The 16,462-nt window shown below is 52.3% G+C and overlaps 1 protein-coding gene across 1 annotated transcript in view; it reads right to left on the bottom strand.

Moving 5' to 3' along the window:
* Positions 1 to 16,462, bottom strand: part of LOC146252076 (nuclear receptor coactivator 3-like) — a 34,855-nt gene that overhangs the window by 3,988 nt on the left and 14,405 nt on the right. The window contains exons 2-19 of the mRNA XM_084680402.1: positions 14,773 to 14,859; positions 12,573 to 12,624; positions 9,351 to 9,458; positions 9,002 to 9,162; positions 7,476 to 7,576; positions 7,193 to 7,367; positions 4,863 to 5,042; positions 4,672 to 4,758; positions 4,409 to 4,549; positions 4,184 to 4,331; positions 3,273 to 3,877; positions 2,046 to 3,169; positions 1,788 to 1,920; positions 1,500 to 1,685; positions 1,097 to 1,327; positions 896 to 1,004; positions 614 to 785; positions 101 to 430 (exon numbers count right to left, since the gene is read on the bottom strand). Coding sequence (XP_084536528.1) covers positions 101 to 430; positions 614 to 785; positions 896 to 1,004; positions 1,097 to 1,327; positions 1,500 to 1,685; positions 1,788 to 1,920; positions 2,046 to 3,169; positions 3,273 to 3,877; positions 4,184 to 4,331; positions 4,409 to 4,549; positions 4,672 to 4,758; positions 4,863 to 5,042; positions 7,193 to 7,367; positions 7,476 to 7,576; positions 9,002 to 9,162; positions 9,351 to 9,439 — 3,972 coding nt within the window. The 5' untranslated portion in view covers positions 9,440 to 9,458; positions 12,573 to 12,624; positions 14,773 to 14,859. The remainder of the gene's footprint in view (positions 1 to 100; positions 431 to 613; positions 786 to 895; positions 1,005 to 1,096; positions 1,328 to 1,499; positions 1,686 to 1,787; positions 1,921 to 2,045; positions 3,170 to 3,272; positions 3,878 to 4,183; positions 4,332 to 4,408; positions 4,550 to 4,671; positions 4,759 to 4,862; positions 5,043 to 7,192; positions 7,368 to 7,475; positions 7,577 to 9,001; positions 9,163 to 9,350; positions 9,459 to 12,572; positions 12,625 to 14,772; positions 14,860 to 16,462) is intronic.

The raw sequence follows: 16,462 nt of genomic DNA, 5'->3' as shown, positions 1-16,462 counted from the left end.
CATGGAGCATAACATGCCATGTATAAAAGCCTAAGAGTACATGGGCTGTGAAAGTATGTGGTGGGTATATTCAGAAAGGGCTAATTGTGTGTGTGTGTACCTGTTGGCCCTGTAGTCTTTGTTGCAGCTGCAGCCTCATGGGCTTGGTAGCACTCATCATCCTGGGTCTCATCATGTTGGCGCGGGGGTGGCCCATGCCCCCCATGCCCCCCATCCCAGGGAAGCTGCCCCCCTGGCCCATCTGGGACAGCATGGGGCCGAAGCCCCCCTGCTGGGGCTGGCCCGGCATGGGGTTGCCCCCATAGGGAGACTGCATGCCTGCAGAGGGGGGTCCGGGGTAGCCTTGGCCGTACATGGGCTCCTGCTTCAGCACCATGGACGTGTCCTGGCCGGGGAAAGGCTCCACATGGTGCTCAGCTGGCCCTTGGCCCTGTGAGGGGGGGAGGGGGGGTTGCAGAAGACGGCAGAGGAACAGAATTAGGGTGGAGGATGAGAAAAGTGTGAAAAGTTCAAAGTTGGTCCGACACAAATTCCTTTCCTGTTGCTCAGCTTGTAATGTCTGTCTTTCAGTCTTGCTCTCTTCATTCTCTCCTTCCCCGTCAGTCCACCCTACCTGGCTGACGAGGTCGGGGATGCCCAGGGCCCGGTCGATCTCCTCCAGGGCAATGCCGTCTGTGTTGTTCAGTAGAGAGTCCAGCTGATCCAGCAGCGCCCGCTCGTCACTCTGGCCCTCACTGGTGGTGGGCGGCACCAGGAGCTCGTCCAGGGCGTTCCCAAACTGACGTCTGAAACACACACACACACACACATTCACCCTCAGCACACAAGCAAACCAAATCCAGTACACTAGATGACGTTTGTAGCTGACTGCTCCTGTAAGAGTCCTGTCTGTTACCTGTTGTGGCCACCCTCCATCCCCATCATGCTGTCTGGCCAGGAGGGAGACTGGCTGGGCTGACCTTGCTGGCTGAATGGGCTCATCCCCATGCCCATGTCACCGGAGCCTGCACACAAACACAAAATACACATGAGTACGCCAGCCTTGATTGTATCTCATTCCAGTTGGCCGACGACTCAGTAACACACCCACACATACCCATGTCCATCAGCTGCTGTTGCAGCATTGACCTGGTGCCAGGAACGCTGTTGGACCTGCCCACCATGGGGCCTCCCATCATGCCCTTGGAGTTGTAGTCCATTCCTGGACGGATCATGGAGGGGTGCCCTGCTGAGCCCACAGGACTGGCACTGGAGCGGGGCATCCCCCACTCACCAGAACCCCCCATGGGGGACCGCTGGGGAACTCCCATTCCCCTGTTCATTGTTCCTGGAGGGGAACAGAGGCACAGAAATGAACTTTGTAGAAGCTTTCTCATGAAGCAGGGTTTCCGAGTCTTCGTCATCTAGTTTCCCTAGTTCATTACAGAGAGAGAAAATAGAGAGAAAGAGAGAGATCGAGGGGGCAAAGACAAAGATAAATAATAAACTAAATCAGTTACTTGTTCCGATGCCTCTGGGACACACACCCATGTTCCCTGGGTAGCTGTCTGGGCTGCCCATTATGTTCTCCTGCTTGATGAGCATGGGGCGCCTCCCTGGCCCTCCAGGCCCCCCAGGGGGCTTACTGTCCACTGACATGGCCCTCTGGAAGGGCCCCCGGGGCCCCGGACCCATACCTGGACTCCCTGCACACACACGTAGACGTCCTATAAGAGGGCTTCTATGCTTTTCTCCTGTCCTATGTGTGTGAACACACGGGACATGATGGGTTTATTTGACACCCCTACCTTGCAGACTGTCATCAAGGCATCCTTGGGGCTTGTTTCCTCCTTCGCCGGCCCCTCCTCCCGTGCCCTGGTCGGGATAGAACTCTGACCCAGAGCCTCTCAGTCCTCCTAGGATCGACTCCAGGTTATCCAGCTGAGGACAGACATCAGTGACAGTTAGCTGAGCACACGTCATCACTCCCCCTCACTACCAACAACCACCAACAAGAACAGTGCAGAGATCCTCAATAAAACAAACGGCAGGACGAATGCCGTTACCTCATCAGGTGGCTCCGACTTGATTTTGCTCTCCGGGTGTTCGGGCGTGGGCCCAGAGCCAGGGCAGCTGCGCTGGGGACCGCCTGGGGCTCCCGCCGGCCCCTTCCCCTCCAGCTCCTCGGGCTTGGGCTTCACATCCACGGGCTCTTTGGAGTCAGTTGAGGAGTTGTTGAGGAGGTAGTGGAGGAGAGCGTGAGTCTTCTCCTTCTTGGGGCTTTGCTGCTCTTGCTTGGGCTCGGTCCCTCCCCCCAGACCCCCGGTTCCTCCTGCCGCCCCCGTCTCTCCGCCTTCCTGGCCCCCCAGGGTCACCTTCCCCGTCGCCTCAGCTGTGATCTTGGCCACCTCGTCGGGCGTGTTGCCGTTCTGCAGCAGCTTGTGGAGGATCTTGTGCTTCTCCTGCAGAGAGGCTGTGTATTGGGTGGAGGAGAGACCACCGGGCACACCCGCGACACCTGCTGCCGGGCCCTGATTGGTGGAAGAAGAGGAAGAGACTCCAGTAGAGGAGGGGCTTGTCATACCTCCAGCGGGGTCCTTGCTGTCCAAGCCTGCTGGTGCGTTACTGCTGGCTGGAGGCGGTGGTGGTAGAGGGGCTCCGGCTGGGCCCGTGCCCCCAATACCCAGCTCCTCAGCGGGGGAGGTTAGCAGCTGCAACAGCTTCTTATGGCCTTTACTGTCTGTCACCCGGCGAGAGGATTCAGAGCCGGCCATCCCAGCCTCACTCCCACTCTCTGCAGGCTCCTTGCCGCCAGCGGTGGCTTGGCTGTCTGGTCTTTCTGCAGAGCTCTCCGCCTGGGAGTGTGGGTGGTGGTGGTGGTGGAGGGGGTGATGGTGGTCGCCGTGCCCAGGCCCCGGGCCCCCTGCAGGGCTTGTGGAGCCATCCTGACCTTGCTTGGCTGGCTGGTTGGACTGGGAGGATGATGAAGAGGAGTGGACACTGGGGGAACTGTCTGGTTTGTGGGCAGGGGACGGGGAGGTGAGGGTGGAGGGTAGGGAGCTGCCCACGCCCTCACTGATGGCCTGCAGGGCATTGAGGGAGCTGCTGGAGAAGGAGGTGCCACCACCCCCACCCCCACCCCCTCCTCCTCCTCCTCCTCCACTGCCAAGGCCCATTGGAGAGTGCATGCCTAGGACAGTCAGAACAGAGACCATTACAATCTGAATCACAAACAAGTGCTTACAGTTCAGTGTGTGTTCTGCATACAAGTTGTATTCTCTCAGATGACGTACCTCCAGGTGAGAACTGGCTGCTGCCCATCTTGGGGCTCCCTCGGTTGCGGGGGGACATCAGGAGCCCTTGTTGGGGGCCACTCATGCGGGGGCTTCCTGAAGGGCTGTTCATGCCCCCCAGGCCGAATCCCCCGCTGCTCTGGAAGGGGGGCTGCTGCGGGTGCTGCTGCATGCCAGGGCCAGGGTTGTTCATCTGACCCATCTGACTCATCTGGCCCATTTGATTCATCTGGCCCATCTGATTCATCTGGCCCATCTGATTCATCTGGCCCATCTGATTCATCTGGCCCATTTGAGCCATCTGGTTCATCTGCATCATCCGGTTTCCCATGCCCATTCCGCCCCCTCCTCCTCCTCCTCCTCCTCCGCCCCCTCCTCCTCCACCATTACCTCCTCCATACATGGAGCCCCCGCCCATTTGGTTCATGTGGCCCATGTGGTTCTGTTCATTCATGCCAAAGCCACGGTTCATGCCCCCCATGCCCATTCCCCCGCCAGGGGGCATGTTCATCTGGATGTTGGGGTTGGGGCCCCCCATGCTCTGCTGCCTCATAGGTCCTGGCATCATGCCCCCTCCCTGGGCAGAGCGATAGCCATTTGGCTCCCTGCGCGAAAAAGAGCAACAGCAGATGAGCTCCAAGGGAATCTATTGTAGAGACTTGACACTGACCATTATTCTTTCAAAACAACCATTCACACCATTCATAATTCATAATTTAAAAAATGCACTATTCACTCTCCAGCCATGTTTTCAAGCATACCAGGAGTAACACCAGAATTGTACATTCATCTCCTTGGGAAAGAAAGGAGAAAAGGTGAAAGACCAGATTCCTCTCCTTGAGAGTGGTACCTGACAGTGTGAATATGTGTGTGTGTGTGTGTGTGTGTGTTCCTGGTTTCCAGGTGCTCACCTCTGAAGCAGGTGAGTGGAGATGAAGCCCTGCGGCTCGTTGCTCATGGGGTGGCGGTACAGCTTGCTCTTAGTCTGGGCTGTGACTGGGGTGCCGTCCGACAGAGAGAAGCGGTACAGTGGGGTCTCCGCATGGCCCTGCAGAAAGGCTGAAGACCACAACACCATTACAATACGGTAACATCAAGGACAATCATCTGACCAAGTTTGTGTGTGTGTGGCATACCCTCGTGGTAATGGCGTTTGTGGGACCAGGGCTGCCCATCGCTGTGCTGCAGGAACATCTGGATGCAGCGTCTGAGCAGGTCTTCCCAGCCTGGACGCATGGACGCTCTCAGAGAGTTCTGGTCTATCTGGATCAGCTTGCCTGGGGACCGCAACAACATGATGGAAAAACGATGCTGAAGGTGTTTCCATCCCGCTTTTTTCAGAGGAAGGTTTTTGTCGTATTTTGACACCGTCCAGGTGAGCAGGGTAAGAGGGTCTCACCTGAGAGCTCATGCCTGGTGTTGAAGCTCTCCGTTCGTTCTACGGCCGTCACACGGCGAGCCACGCAGATCATACAAGACTGCAGATCTGCAATGGAGGAGGACAGAAGCTCAGCAGAATATTCGGAATAGTTTCACCCCAGTCCGGTCCGTGTGTGTCTGTGCGTGTGTCTGTGCACGTTCTAACCGTACCTTCTCCCTCTTCTATCATGGCCTTGGGCTGGGTCAGTGCAAAACACTGCATGGTCTCGTAGCGCCGGCCTGGCCCCTCCTCCACAGGTCCGTGGGCGTGTCCAAACTTGACGAGCATGCGGCAGGTGAAGGTGTGGCTCTTCTGACGTGGGGCCTCGCCTCCCCAGGACACACCACTCACTGAGGGGGGAAACACACACAGGAGCACACACAGCCATCATTGGCTGTGACATCTCTAAATCCTGATCACAATACCAAGAGATGAGAAAGCCAATGGTTTCATCTAGTGTTGTGTTCCACATGACACACGCTCACACGCACGCACGCACACACAGACAGAGTGGTGACAGATGAACCAGTCACGCATGTTCTAGTATTTCCCGTCTTCAAATCTAGAGGCAGAAGAATCCCCTCCCATTCTGATTCCTGGCTAAATGGACCATGGGATTAATGTAGCAGAGGTGTCGATTTCCAATTTCCCTCCACTCCTCGCTCCATCCCTTCATCCCTCCCTCGCTTCTAAACTGCAGTGGGTAGGAGGCCAAGGACACTCAGCCATCTATCCTCATTTAGGCCCTGACTCCTCATCACAGCACACGGGCTCACGGGGGGGTCACCTTCACAGGGCCGGGGGAGGGGAGGGAAACTTCAGAGAAAACCAACTCTGCTCCAAGGTCTGTCTGGAGCCGTACACTGCCAAGGCCTTGAGTCTGTCTGGGCTGCAGGGAGGGAGGGTCTCTCTGGGCTGCAGGGAGGGAGGGTCTCTCTGGGCTGCAGGGAGGGAGGGTCTCTCTGGGCTGCAGGGAGGGAGGGTCTGTCTGGGCTGCAGGGAGGGAGGGTCTCTCTGGGCTGCAGGGAGGGGTCCAGGGGCACAGGGGGTTCTAACTGATACTGAGAGGTGATTTAACAAGGCTGTAGGACGCTCTTCTCCAAGCTGACAGAAACAAGCCAACTGGCTGCTGGGCCTGACATCTCCCCTCAGACACAATTAGTCACCAGAGAGGCCGGACACCAGGCGAACACACAGAAACAACCTGGGAACAAAGGCATCACACCTCCATTCGGCCTGGGAGACAAGTGTGTGTGTGTGTGGCGAAATGGAGAGAAACAGTGATGAGAAAAAAGAGAGTCAGAGAGCGATAACGAGATAAAAAAAAAGATGCGTGTGTGTCTGTGCGTGCAATCCCTGTTGCCATGGTCAGCGGTCACCACACAGGAATGTGCCGAGAGAGCGGATTTCATTCACGCACTCAAAGATAATGATGGTGACAGGAGCAGAGAGAAGCAGGCAGGGAAACAAACGCGGTCTGAGCTCACACATTCTCCCACATAGTAAGTCCTCATATTAACTATGAAGAAGCCTGAGAACAAGAGCAAGAAGAGCTGTGTGAGCAAGGAAGAGTGACATTAGGAGTGTGTGGAGAGGTGGAGAGGGGAGAGTGAAAGAGTGACATTAGGAGTGTGTGGAGAGGTGGAGAGGGGAGAGTGAAAGAGTGACATTAGGAGTGTGTGGAGAGGTGGAGAGGGGAGAGTGACATTAGGAGTGTGTGGAGAGGTGGAGAGGGGAGAGTGAGAGAGTGACATTAGGAGTGTGTTGAGAGGGGAGAGAGGGAGAGTGTCGATGACACATTAGGACTGCTGCTTAGGAACACTGCTGTGGAGTTAATCGGGTAGCAGGTTCAGTCGAGCACACATATCCATAATTAATCAGCTTTATAAATAGTGTGTGCTCCCTCACACACATGCGCGCTTAAACTACCAGACACACGTGCGCGCGCACACAAACACGTGCGTACACAAACACACACAAAACACAACACACGTGAACACATACAACATTCGGAAGCTTCCAAACCCAAATGGGGTCCTCTCTTCCACACAGACACATGCACGCACAGTGAATTAGAGAGAGGAGAGTGCGTAGGTGCATTATTCAGTAGTGAGTAGTTTCCAGATGGCTGCTGTGGGATCTGAATAGAACACAGGCCTGTTCAACACTGTCTGGCTCACTGAGTGTGACTGACAGCTCTGCTATGCTCCGCCTGCCCGGCTCCGTTTGTGTACTCTTGGGTGCCTCCACGTGTGTGTACAGACACACACACACACACACACATACACAATAAAAACACTGCTGCACTTGAACAGGTTCCTGAGGACCCGCTCATTATAATGAGACAGCAGGAGAGGGGAATGAAAGCATGAATATGGAACTGTATGTTGATGTGTATGTTTGAATAAAACTTCTCAAGTTTTTTCTCTTGGCTCCTGTATTGTTCCTTATTACATTCCAGTCAAATACAGTCTGTGTGTGTGTGTGTGTGTGTGCCTACCGTTGGTCTTAGGCAGGTTCTTGTGGAACTCCTCCCTGTCCTCCTCATGGAGGATGTTGTAGACACTGGTGTTGATGAGCTCCTCCTGTTTGTACTGCAGGTACTGGGTCACGTTGTCAGACACAAACACGATGCTGCCCTCCCGATTCACCACAAACAGGAAGCCATCCAGTGCCTGGTGGCCCAATCAATGGCACAAATCAAGACACAGCCAATCACAGGGCAGGGCAACCCACCCACAGCCAATTGAACTGCCCAGAAGGGAGCTGAGGCCAGGCCTCACCTGCAGCAGGAGGGGCCCCAGGTGGTCCTTATCGATGACCCCCTGGCCTGTGGAGGACACATCAGACTTCTGGACATCGTCGTCATTGGACGAGGCTTTTCCTGGACAGGAACAGGAGAGAGGAGGTAGGGTCAGAGAGCGGCAGCCTGACTGGACATAAACTGGCAAACGCAGCCTCCCATTAGTACGAGAGACGACGACAACAACAACAAAAACACTGTAAGATCCTCAAGACTCCCGACAATCGCGCATTGAGCTTCTCTCACCACCAGGGGACAGTGTTTCTCAACCTGTCTCTGTCTGTAAGCAGGTGGGGGGGGGGCAGGGGACAGCCAGCTTCCATCGGAGAAGCCTGTCAGACGGAGTATGAGAGCTGGCTGTCTGTGGAGCAGGTAGCAACTCTGCTCATGCTTTATATTCAGCGAGAGACTCAGAGGGACTGAGGCGGAGGCACAGGCAGCCGTGCTAATGCAGGGCTGAGGCTGTCTGGAGCAGAGGGGAGAGGAGGGGAGACGGCTACAGGAATCATTCCATCTGATTAGCTCCCACGGGGCACAGATACCAAGACAAAGAAGAAGAAAAAAGACACAGCCACTACTGCTCGTACCAGCAGAGGAGGAGGATGCTCCATTGGGTTGCACGTCATCTTAGGATGCTGGGAGCTAACTTAGGATGATGCACATTACAGTGCTGCAATACAGGTGGGGATCGAATAGCAAGAAAAACAAAGAGAAAGAGAAACAGAAAGATAGTATCAAGGAAGAAGAACAGAAAGAAGCGTCGGGAGAGGGAAAGAAACGGAGGGGATCAAAAGCGAGCTGCTTGTAGTAAATAGGAGCAGTAACAATGTTTAAGTGTGAAGACCAGAGAAGGACAGAAGGTGAAAGAGTAAATCCTGTGTCATCGCAATGTTTTTCACTTCCTGTATCTATGGCAACCTGTCTCCGACAAGTCAGGGCCAGCTGTACCCTCTTCCCCTTCCTGTGGAGGTGGCAGCTATGCACTGAGCCTTGGAGGGGGGAGGGGGGAGGGGGGGAGGGGGAGGCAGTAGAGTGTGGCAGCACTAGTCCTAACCCGCTCCTTTGGGCATAGGCAAACAGCTACTAAGTACTACTTCACCATGGCGTATGTAAATGAAAAACTGACCCACAAATGTGGCATTTCGACTATACTAAGAGGGTTGAGGCTGTCACCTTTGATGAACGGCACAATGATACAGTAACAAGTGAAGCAGCCATGCAGCTGCTTGCACAAACACACACAGAGGCAACGTTTCCCCCAACAAACAAACAGCCAAAGCTGTGAAATTGGAGATGAATGAGTGGTCCGTCCTTGCACCTGGGCGAGTGTGTGTGCACGTGTACTCCTGGCATCAGTACACTCACACTCACAACCCCCCCCTCTCTCTCCAGCCCGTCCTTCACCACTGCAAGACCAACTAACCATCTCCAGCAGGTGGTCTTAGTGGCAGCGGTTGTAGAGCTGGTTATGGTGGGAGGTGTGGTGGGCAGGTGGGCTCTACTCACCCTGCTCCTTGATCTGGCGGATCTGCCGCACCGTCTCCTTGAGGATGGCACACTTGTCTGGCTTCACGTTGAAGCTGTCGATGTCGCTGAGGTTGGCGGAGATGAGCTCGGCCAGCTCCTCGATGTATTTACTCTCCTGCTCCCGACGCCTCCTCTCACACCTGCAGGGGGCGGTGTGGTGAGGTGTCAATTGGAGGTCACTGTCACTACCACATACCTGGACGGGTATGTCCAGGTATACTATACTGTGTCTGACTGAGAACACTCTCTTAGTTACAGAAGAGCATTCAGAGGAGCGCACATCAGGTCCTCCTGCGTCACAGTCCACCAGCAGTAGCCCGGTACTCACCCCAGACCGGGTGTGTCGCAGGTGGAGAGCTTGCGCTTTCGGTTCTCTGAGCTCAGAGGCTCCATGGAGTTGTCCCCCAGTCCGCTCATCGTGTACACATATCAGCACCTCAAAAGACACATGAAACAAGACAGTCAATATGGGGAGAAATGTGCGGCTACTTTAATGTGAATGCAATACACAAATATTCTTAGGTGGCTATGGAGACAGTTCAAAACCTGTGGGGCAGACAGCAATGAGCTGTGGTAATGTAAGCATATACCATGCAAATCGTATTCACTTGCCACATAAATGTAACTATCTGTCTATGTAATACACGCCTTGCCTCCCTCCGCTGTTGTGTGTGTATTTGTGTGTACCATGGCTGCCTCACATGGTATACACACACACTCCCCCTAGGATTAGCAGTGTCTCTGCCGGTGAGCCACGCTGCACGACTAACCCTGTTAGACAGCCGTCTGTCTCCCACAATGCATCACATTCTGTCTACAGGAAGTGGGCTGACAAAGGTGGAGGAGAGGAGAGGGGGAGGGAGGCGTGGAGGGAGGGAGGGAAGGAGTGAGGGAGAAGCTGGCGGTATGAAGTCTGCTCTGATTGGTCCCTTCCTTTGCCACAGTGACAGCAGCTGACGCTGGGGAAAGGTAGGAGAGGAAGGGAGGGAGGGAGCGAGGGAAGATAAGCAGAGCGGGGGGAGGGGAGGGAAAGAATGCTCACAGAGATAGAAAGAATGAGGTAGGAGACGAGAGGACCGAGAGGTTTGAATATAGCAGAAGGATAGGCAGAGAAAGGGGCGGGGCATGAAAAGTAGAGAGAGAAAGAGAGAGAGAAAGAGAAAGAGAGAGAGACAGAGAGAGAGAGAGAGAGAGAGAGAGAGAGAGAGAGAGAGAGACAGAGAGAGAGAGACAGAGAGAGAGAGACAGAGAGAGAGACAGAGAGAGAGACAGAGAGAGAGAGACAGAGAGAGAGACAGAGACAGAGAGAGAGAGACAGAGAGAGAGACAGAGACAGAGAGAGAGACAGAGAGAGAGACAGAGAGAGAGACAGAGAGAGAGAGAGAGAGAGAGAGAGAGAGAGAGAGAGAGAGAGAGAGAGAGAGAGAGAGAGAGAGAGAGAGAGAGAGAGAGAGAGAGAGAGAGAGAGAGAGAAGGAAAGGGAGAGGAGAGGAAGGAGAACAGCGAGGGAGAAGAGAGAGAGCGCTCTGTGTGTGATGTCTCATGTGCTTTGAATATGTGTGTGGCAACGCGAGAGGATAAAGACTCCAGTGCCCCTCTTAACCTTCACAGCGAGTGCATCATTCTGATTCTATTGATTACATGGTTATCCTCTGACCAGCATGCTGCCTCTCCTGCATAGGTAAGCAGGCCAGTGTCAGGGAGGGAAGGCGGCAGAGCAGGCCATGTTAACGGCTATTTACTACATCTGGTGTTGGGTTAAGGTCGAGGTTACTGTACAAAATGCTTTTAAAGACTAAAATGCACACTGTGCCTCCTCTGAAGCCTGAACGTGTCAACAACAGTATAAAGTGAAACTGCAGACAGGGGGGAGCCTTCCATTCCACACAGGCCCATGTTGGGAGATGCATCTGATTCTCACTGCAGAGACTAGAAGACAAAAATGCTTTGTAGACTGGTACGCTACCCCCCCCCCCCCACGCGACCACCAGCACCCCACCCATTTTGGTTTGTTTGTTTCTCTGTCCCCATCTCCCTCTTAAGTACCTCCCCGTGTCTGTCTTGTGAGCTTGTCTGTCTGTAATTTCCTTTTGATAGTCTCCCCCTCCAAAGTCTGATGAAACCTGCCTCTCAAGGGAGAGGATGAAAAGGAGGAGGAGTGCAGGAGAAGAGGGGGAGGGGGAATTGAGCTTTAAGAACTTCTAGAGCTTAAGCTCGGGTTTGACTGAAGCCCTGTCTTCTCTCCTCCTCTGTTCGTGCCTGCTTATTGATGGACTTCTCGGGGAGAGCGCTCTAATTGTGGAGTGAATGAGGCAGCCCCAGAGAATGGTTGATTAGGAGGCTGCTGAATGCCCCAGGGAAATGGGTCACCTCCAGTCTGGTGCTGCGCTGGGTCTGTGCGGGGCGGGCCGCCTGCTTTTACAGCACAACACAGGGAGAAAGTCAATTACACGCCACAGGCACAGTGCCCTGGTGGCAGAGGCAAGGGGGCGGGAAATAGTTGGGTGGGCTGGGCTGGGAAGGGAGAGATGGAGTGAGGTGGGGAGGATGGGATGAGTACGAGGGGATGGGGTTAGGTGAGGACTCAGAGAAGGGGGTTAGGTGAGTAAGGAAGAGCTGGGTTGAGGTGGTGAGGGATGGGGTGGGTCTAATAGTGAGGGAGATAGAGAGGCACTAAGAAACCATCTGTGAGGATATAGGGAGCAGCCATGCCCCTCTTCCCACTCTGACATTAACCCTGTAACCTGTCTGTACTGACATTCATTAACCACACCCCTGCTCTCACTCTACCCAGCCCACTGCTGCAGAAGCTGCTCCCTGACCATCACTGCATCTCCCATCAGCCTCTCTCAGCACCTGGTCACTGCATCTCCCATCAGCCTCTCTCAGCACCTGGTCACTGCATCTCCCATCAGCCTCTCTCAGCACCTGGTCACTACATCTCCCATCAGCCTCTCTCAGCACCTGGTCACACCATTCCAACTTGTATTTGTATTTCAGCTATGTTTCATGATTATTCTCATTTTAAATCCCCAAGACCTAATTCATTGATTTCAACTGACTGATCTCCTTATGTGAACTGTAACAACTTTGAAATTGTTACATGTGTGGTACATTACTAAGTACAAAGCTTACAACTAGCTGGGCCCTTTCTAATTGGGTAGTCTCAGTCTGGCAACTTTAACTAAAGAGGCTCCATACTGCCTGATCCGAGTTGGTAATAATGTGTTTGTGCACAGGGTTGACACCTGGTTCAAGGTTAACAGTTTGTTTGATTTCTCCATTAGAATTTCACCCACTGAAGTTCACCCATGATGAAGAGAACAGGATGACTCATTGCAATGGAAATTCCCTGATGTCAAACCCCTCTCCTTAGCCCCACTCCAGCACAGCAGCCCTCCAGCACTGGCCCAGTGGACTGAGGAGGCCCATCAGGAGCACTGGCCTGGGAGTCCATTTAGACCTCAGTATGCTGCATGGACCCCCAGAGGATCCCCACCCCCCTCACACACACACACACACACACACCTATGCCTTCTTACACACTCACCTCTTAACGCTGAGTAGAAACCACGGAATCCAACTTCATTCCACTTCACATCCTGCAATGAACAACAGAAAATAAGCCATGAAATCAAATCTGAACATCCATACTCTAGATCACATGCCTGTGTGTGTGAAAGGGACAGAGAAACATGGTGTGTGTGTGTGCCAGGGGACAGTATTGGAGATTCAGCCAGTATGAGGCTAGAGATGCCAACATGGTAATCAGCCGACTGTGTTTGTTGAGAAAATGAGCCTGAATGATTTAGGGGAGGAGGACCTGGCCCAGACGAGCGCCTCTCTCATGACTGATGATGTTTGTGTGTTTGAGACCCATTAGGCAGCTGTTTACAAGCATGACGCACCGCATGGGGGGAGAGGGCCAGGAGGGAGGGAATATGAAGAGAGAGAAGAACAAGAATAAATCGAGAGGGGGAGAGAGACAAACCGTTGTGGGAGGGACGAAGGGCATTGTGGGAGATGGGGTTGAAAACGATGAGGAGTGAGAAGGACGGGCAGACAGGAAGGGTTGGAGGAAAATGAGACAGGAAGTGGGAGAAGGAGGGCGTATGGTGTGTTTTTGTGGGTATAATTTAATTAAAAGTTGAACATCTATTTGTATATGGGAGTCTAAAACTTGAGAAAAATATTTTGTTCTGAATCAGACCAGATCTAAATCAAACCATTTCCATTTTGCAATGTTATTTTTTCTGGCTGTTTCTTGTTGACTCCCTTTCTCACTTCTCTTTCCCACAGATCCATGTGTGTACGTGTGTGTGTGTCTGTGTGCAAAATCATGAGCAGATTCAGGGCTCATTTAGTAAAAAACAAAAATTCAACCAATTTGGCAAGTGAACAGATAACCCTCCTACGATCATATGAGTCATGCTAAGAAATCCCACAATGCAACAAACAAGTAGCAAGAGAAAGACTTACTGGGCGCCGGAGACACCCAGCAACACACAGAGACAGAAGGAAAATAGGTCTCTGTGGGAAGCAAACACTGAAGTATGTAGATATCTCCTGACCCTAGAAACAGACTCATTATCACACTCCATTCATCTCACTGACTGTTGGGCAGCCTCTCATGTGTTGTGCACAGTCAATGAAAGAATAGAAAAGGTTGGATTAGGACTAGATCATTGTAATCTTGTGACGATGACCATCTTCACTTAAATATGCAGTGATTGTAGATCACTAGGACTGACACACCATTAGTTGAGCCATATCATTATCTGTAGGAAGAGTAAAAGGGAGGGAGCATGATAAAAGAGGAGTTAGTATGACGTGTGTAGTTAGGAGTTGACAAATCTCCAGCCAGCCAGCTTGGGTGTTTCGTAATGTCTGTTGACATAACCGAGGCACACCGCCCTGGTCTGTTTCTGACCTACAGCACCAGCCAGCCAGCCCATGAAGACCACGGAGGATGGGTCCAATAGGTTACACTGGAGCCATATCCCCTCTGGAGCTAGAGTAGGACTGGTAAACAGAGTGAGGCATGCTGGGTATAGGGAGGAGTCAGCCTGGTGATATAAGTCAGTGTGACACAATGCGGCAGAATCCTACAGTCACCTGCACATCCCTGCTTCACCCCCCCTCCCTCCTCCCCTCTCACTATCCTGTCTCTTACTCTCCCTTAACCAACATCATCCCCTCTCTTCCCTGTAACCCGCCTCCAGCCCCTCCAGGAGCTTGTCTTCTCCTCCCCCACCTCTAACAGACATTCACAGGTTATATGTTCTGAAGAGAGGAGGGAGAGGGCATGTGATAGGTGCATGCGCGTGTGTGTGTGTGTGTGTGCACCAGCGTGTGTGTGGCACGGTGCTGCTGTCACCTGCAGACTGGGGTTAAGATTAATGTTTTGTTTCTGTGTCCATGGCAGGTAGAGCAGAGAGAATAATTTGATTTCTCCTCCTGTCTCCCCAGCAGCCCTCCCCTCTCCATTTCCCCCCCTCTCTCTACCTCTATTCCTTTCTCTGCCCATAGCCATCATCTCTCCTCCCTTGCCTCTTGTTATCTCTGTGGATAACCTCTCTCTCTCCCTCTTCTTCTTTTCCCTGGTGTCGCTACACCCTGGCAGGGAGAGACAGCAGCATATCTAGATCATCCAGTATTTTGACGTCAGTCGAACTCAAATGTAACCTTCTCATAACACGGGCCTGCACTGAGTAACCATGCCAACTGGTGTGCGATGTGAGGTAGCTCACCTTGTGATAGCCGCTAGGTATGGACGAGAAGATAGATCCTTCTGGAGTAAAGATCTGATCTGGACAGGTACCAGGTAATGCTGGAGTCTATGGAAAACAGATGAAGAGAGAGAAAGGGAGAGGGAGATAATAAGCACTTCTGCTCAACGCTGCACATTCATTATACTTGTATCAATGAATAACAGCCAACGGTTTTAATCAACATCTTGACGACAGCAAAGGAAACATAATTAACATCTTAATGAGGAGCAGGAAATATGAGGGGATGCAGTGAGAGCAAAGTGACATGTCACTGGGCGCTTGAGGTATACGTGACTTATTTGTAAGCATAGACACACACACACCTTTTGCCTATGTGTACGTACAGACACACATACGCCCCCACAACCACATAACTTCCCTTTCCCGAAAAAGCATGTTGTGATACGAGTTACACATGAAGTCTAGATGCTTCAGAAAGTGGTAAAGAGCTATATGACAGAGCCACCAGCCAATGCTCTGGTCCAGACGACTAGTAGGAACTGTACGTACAACAGCACAATGCACAGCACAACGCACCCAGTTTCTTGGTAAAATCCATGCCAGGGGTAACACAAAATAACATGTTTGTGTGTATATAAACATTGAAGTGGTTGGTCTGGTCATTCACAGGAGTGGATCCTCTTAGGGTGTAGAGTGAGTAACCATGGTGAGAGGTAGGCGTTTCCATGACACCCTGTTATCAGTGAAAACAAACCTAGGAAATACCAAATGTGTCCATGAACATACTCCTGTGTGTACAAGTCCATGCCTTGTGTGTCTGGTTGCACATTTGCATGTGTGTTTGTGTGTATGCGTGTGCATTTGTGTGTGTGTGTCTATGAGTGTGTGTATGAGTGTGCCATACATGACCAGTGACCCCCCCCCCCCACCCCCCAATTGAGACCAGATGGAGGCTGTCAGGGGGGGCTGTAGTTTGGGTGATGTATGGCCCCTCACAAACCAACAAAGGTTCTCCTTCAGCCGACGTGTTTCCTATTAATTGAGAGGAGAGAAAAACTGAGGAAAGAACTGTGAATGATTGCCTAAGCAGAGAGAATTTACCATGTATGAGACAATGGGGAACTGACTCCATTTTGGCTGTAGGTTAAAAAAAAGTATAGTGACGTCTAGCAAGACATGTAGACGAGCCGAGAGACTTCTGGGGGAGTGTTACTACCTTGGGCTCACATCAACTGTTACATCAAGTGTTACAAGGATGTACGGCACTGGCTGAATGTTAGTTCATGATGGTGCTCATTTAATGGAACTCAAATCTGCTCATCACATCCTCCAAATGTATACAGTCCATGTGATTGTGATGCATGCGTGTGCGTGTTCTGTTCAGACAAATGAATGATTCCTCCACTCATCTCCCTGGCATTAAACAATGACTATTGAACTAATGCTCTGAATATATAAAGGGGTCTGTGTTTGTTCACTTCCATCTGTGAAAACCTGAACTGTTCCCTCTCTGTCCTCCCCCTCCTCTAACCAACAGGTGGACAGAAGAGGAGAGGAAGATGGCTTGGCGGTGTGTGGAAAGTTATAGTGGAGGTCATGGTGACAAGTACAACCAACCCCCTCTTTCATAAGACTTGCATAAAGTACTGCAGGCCTGGGCCAACACTGCCTTCCAACGACTAGATCTGCACCATGCAAAAGTACACCA

This window comes from Hypomesus nipponensis, chromosome 18 (assembly GCF_054491055.1).
Source record: "Hypomesus nipponensis isolate SF chromosome 18, ASM5449105v1, whole genome shotgun sequence".
Classification (NCBI taxonomy): Eukaryota; Metazoa; Chordata; class Actinopteri; order Osmeriformes; family Osmeridae; genus Hypomesus; species Hypomesus nipponensis.
This window is presented reverse-complemented; position numbering and strand designations above follow the sequence as displayed.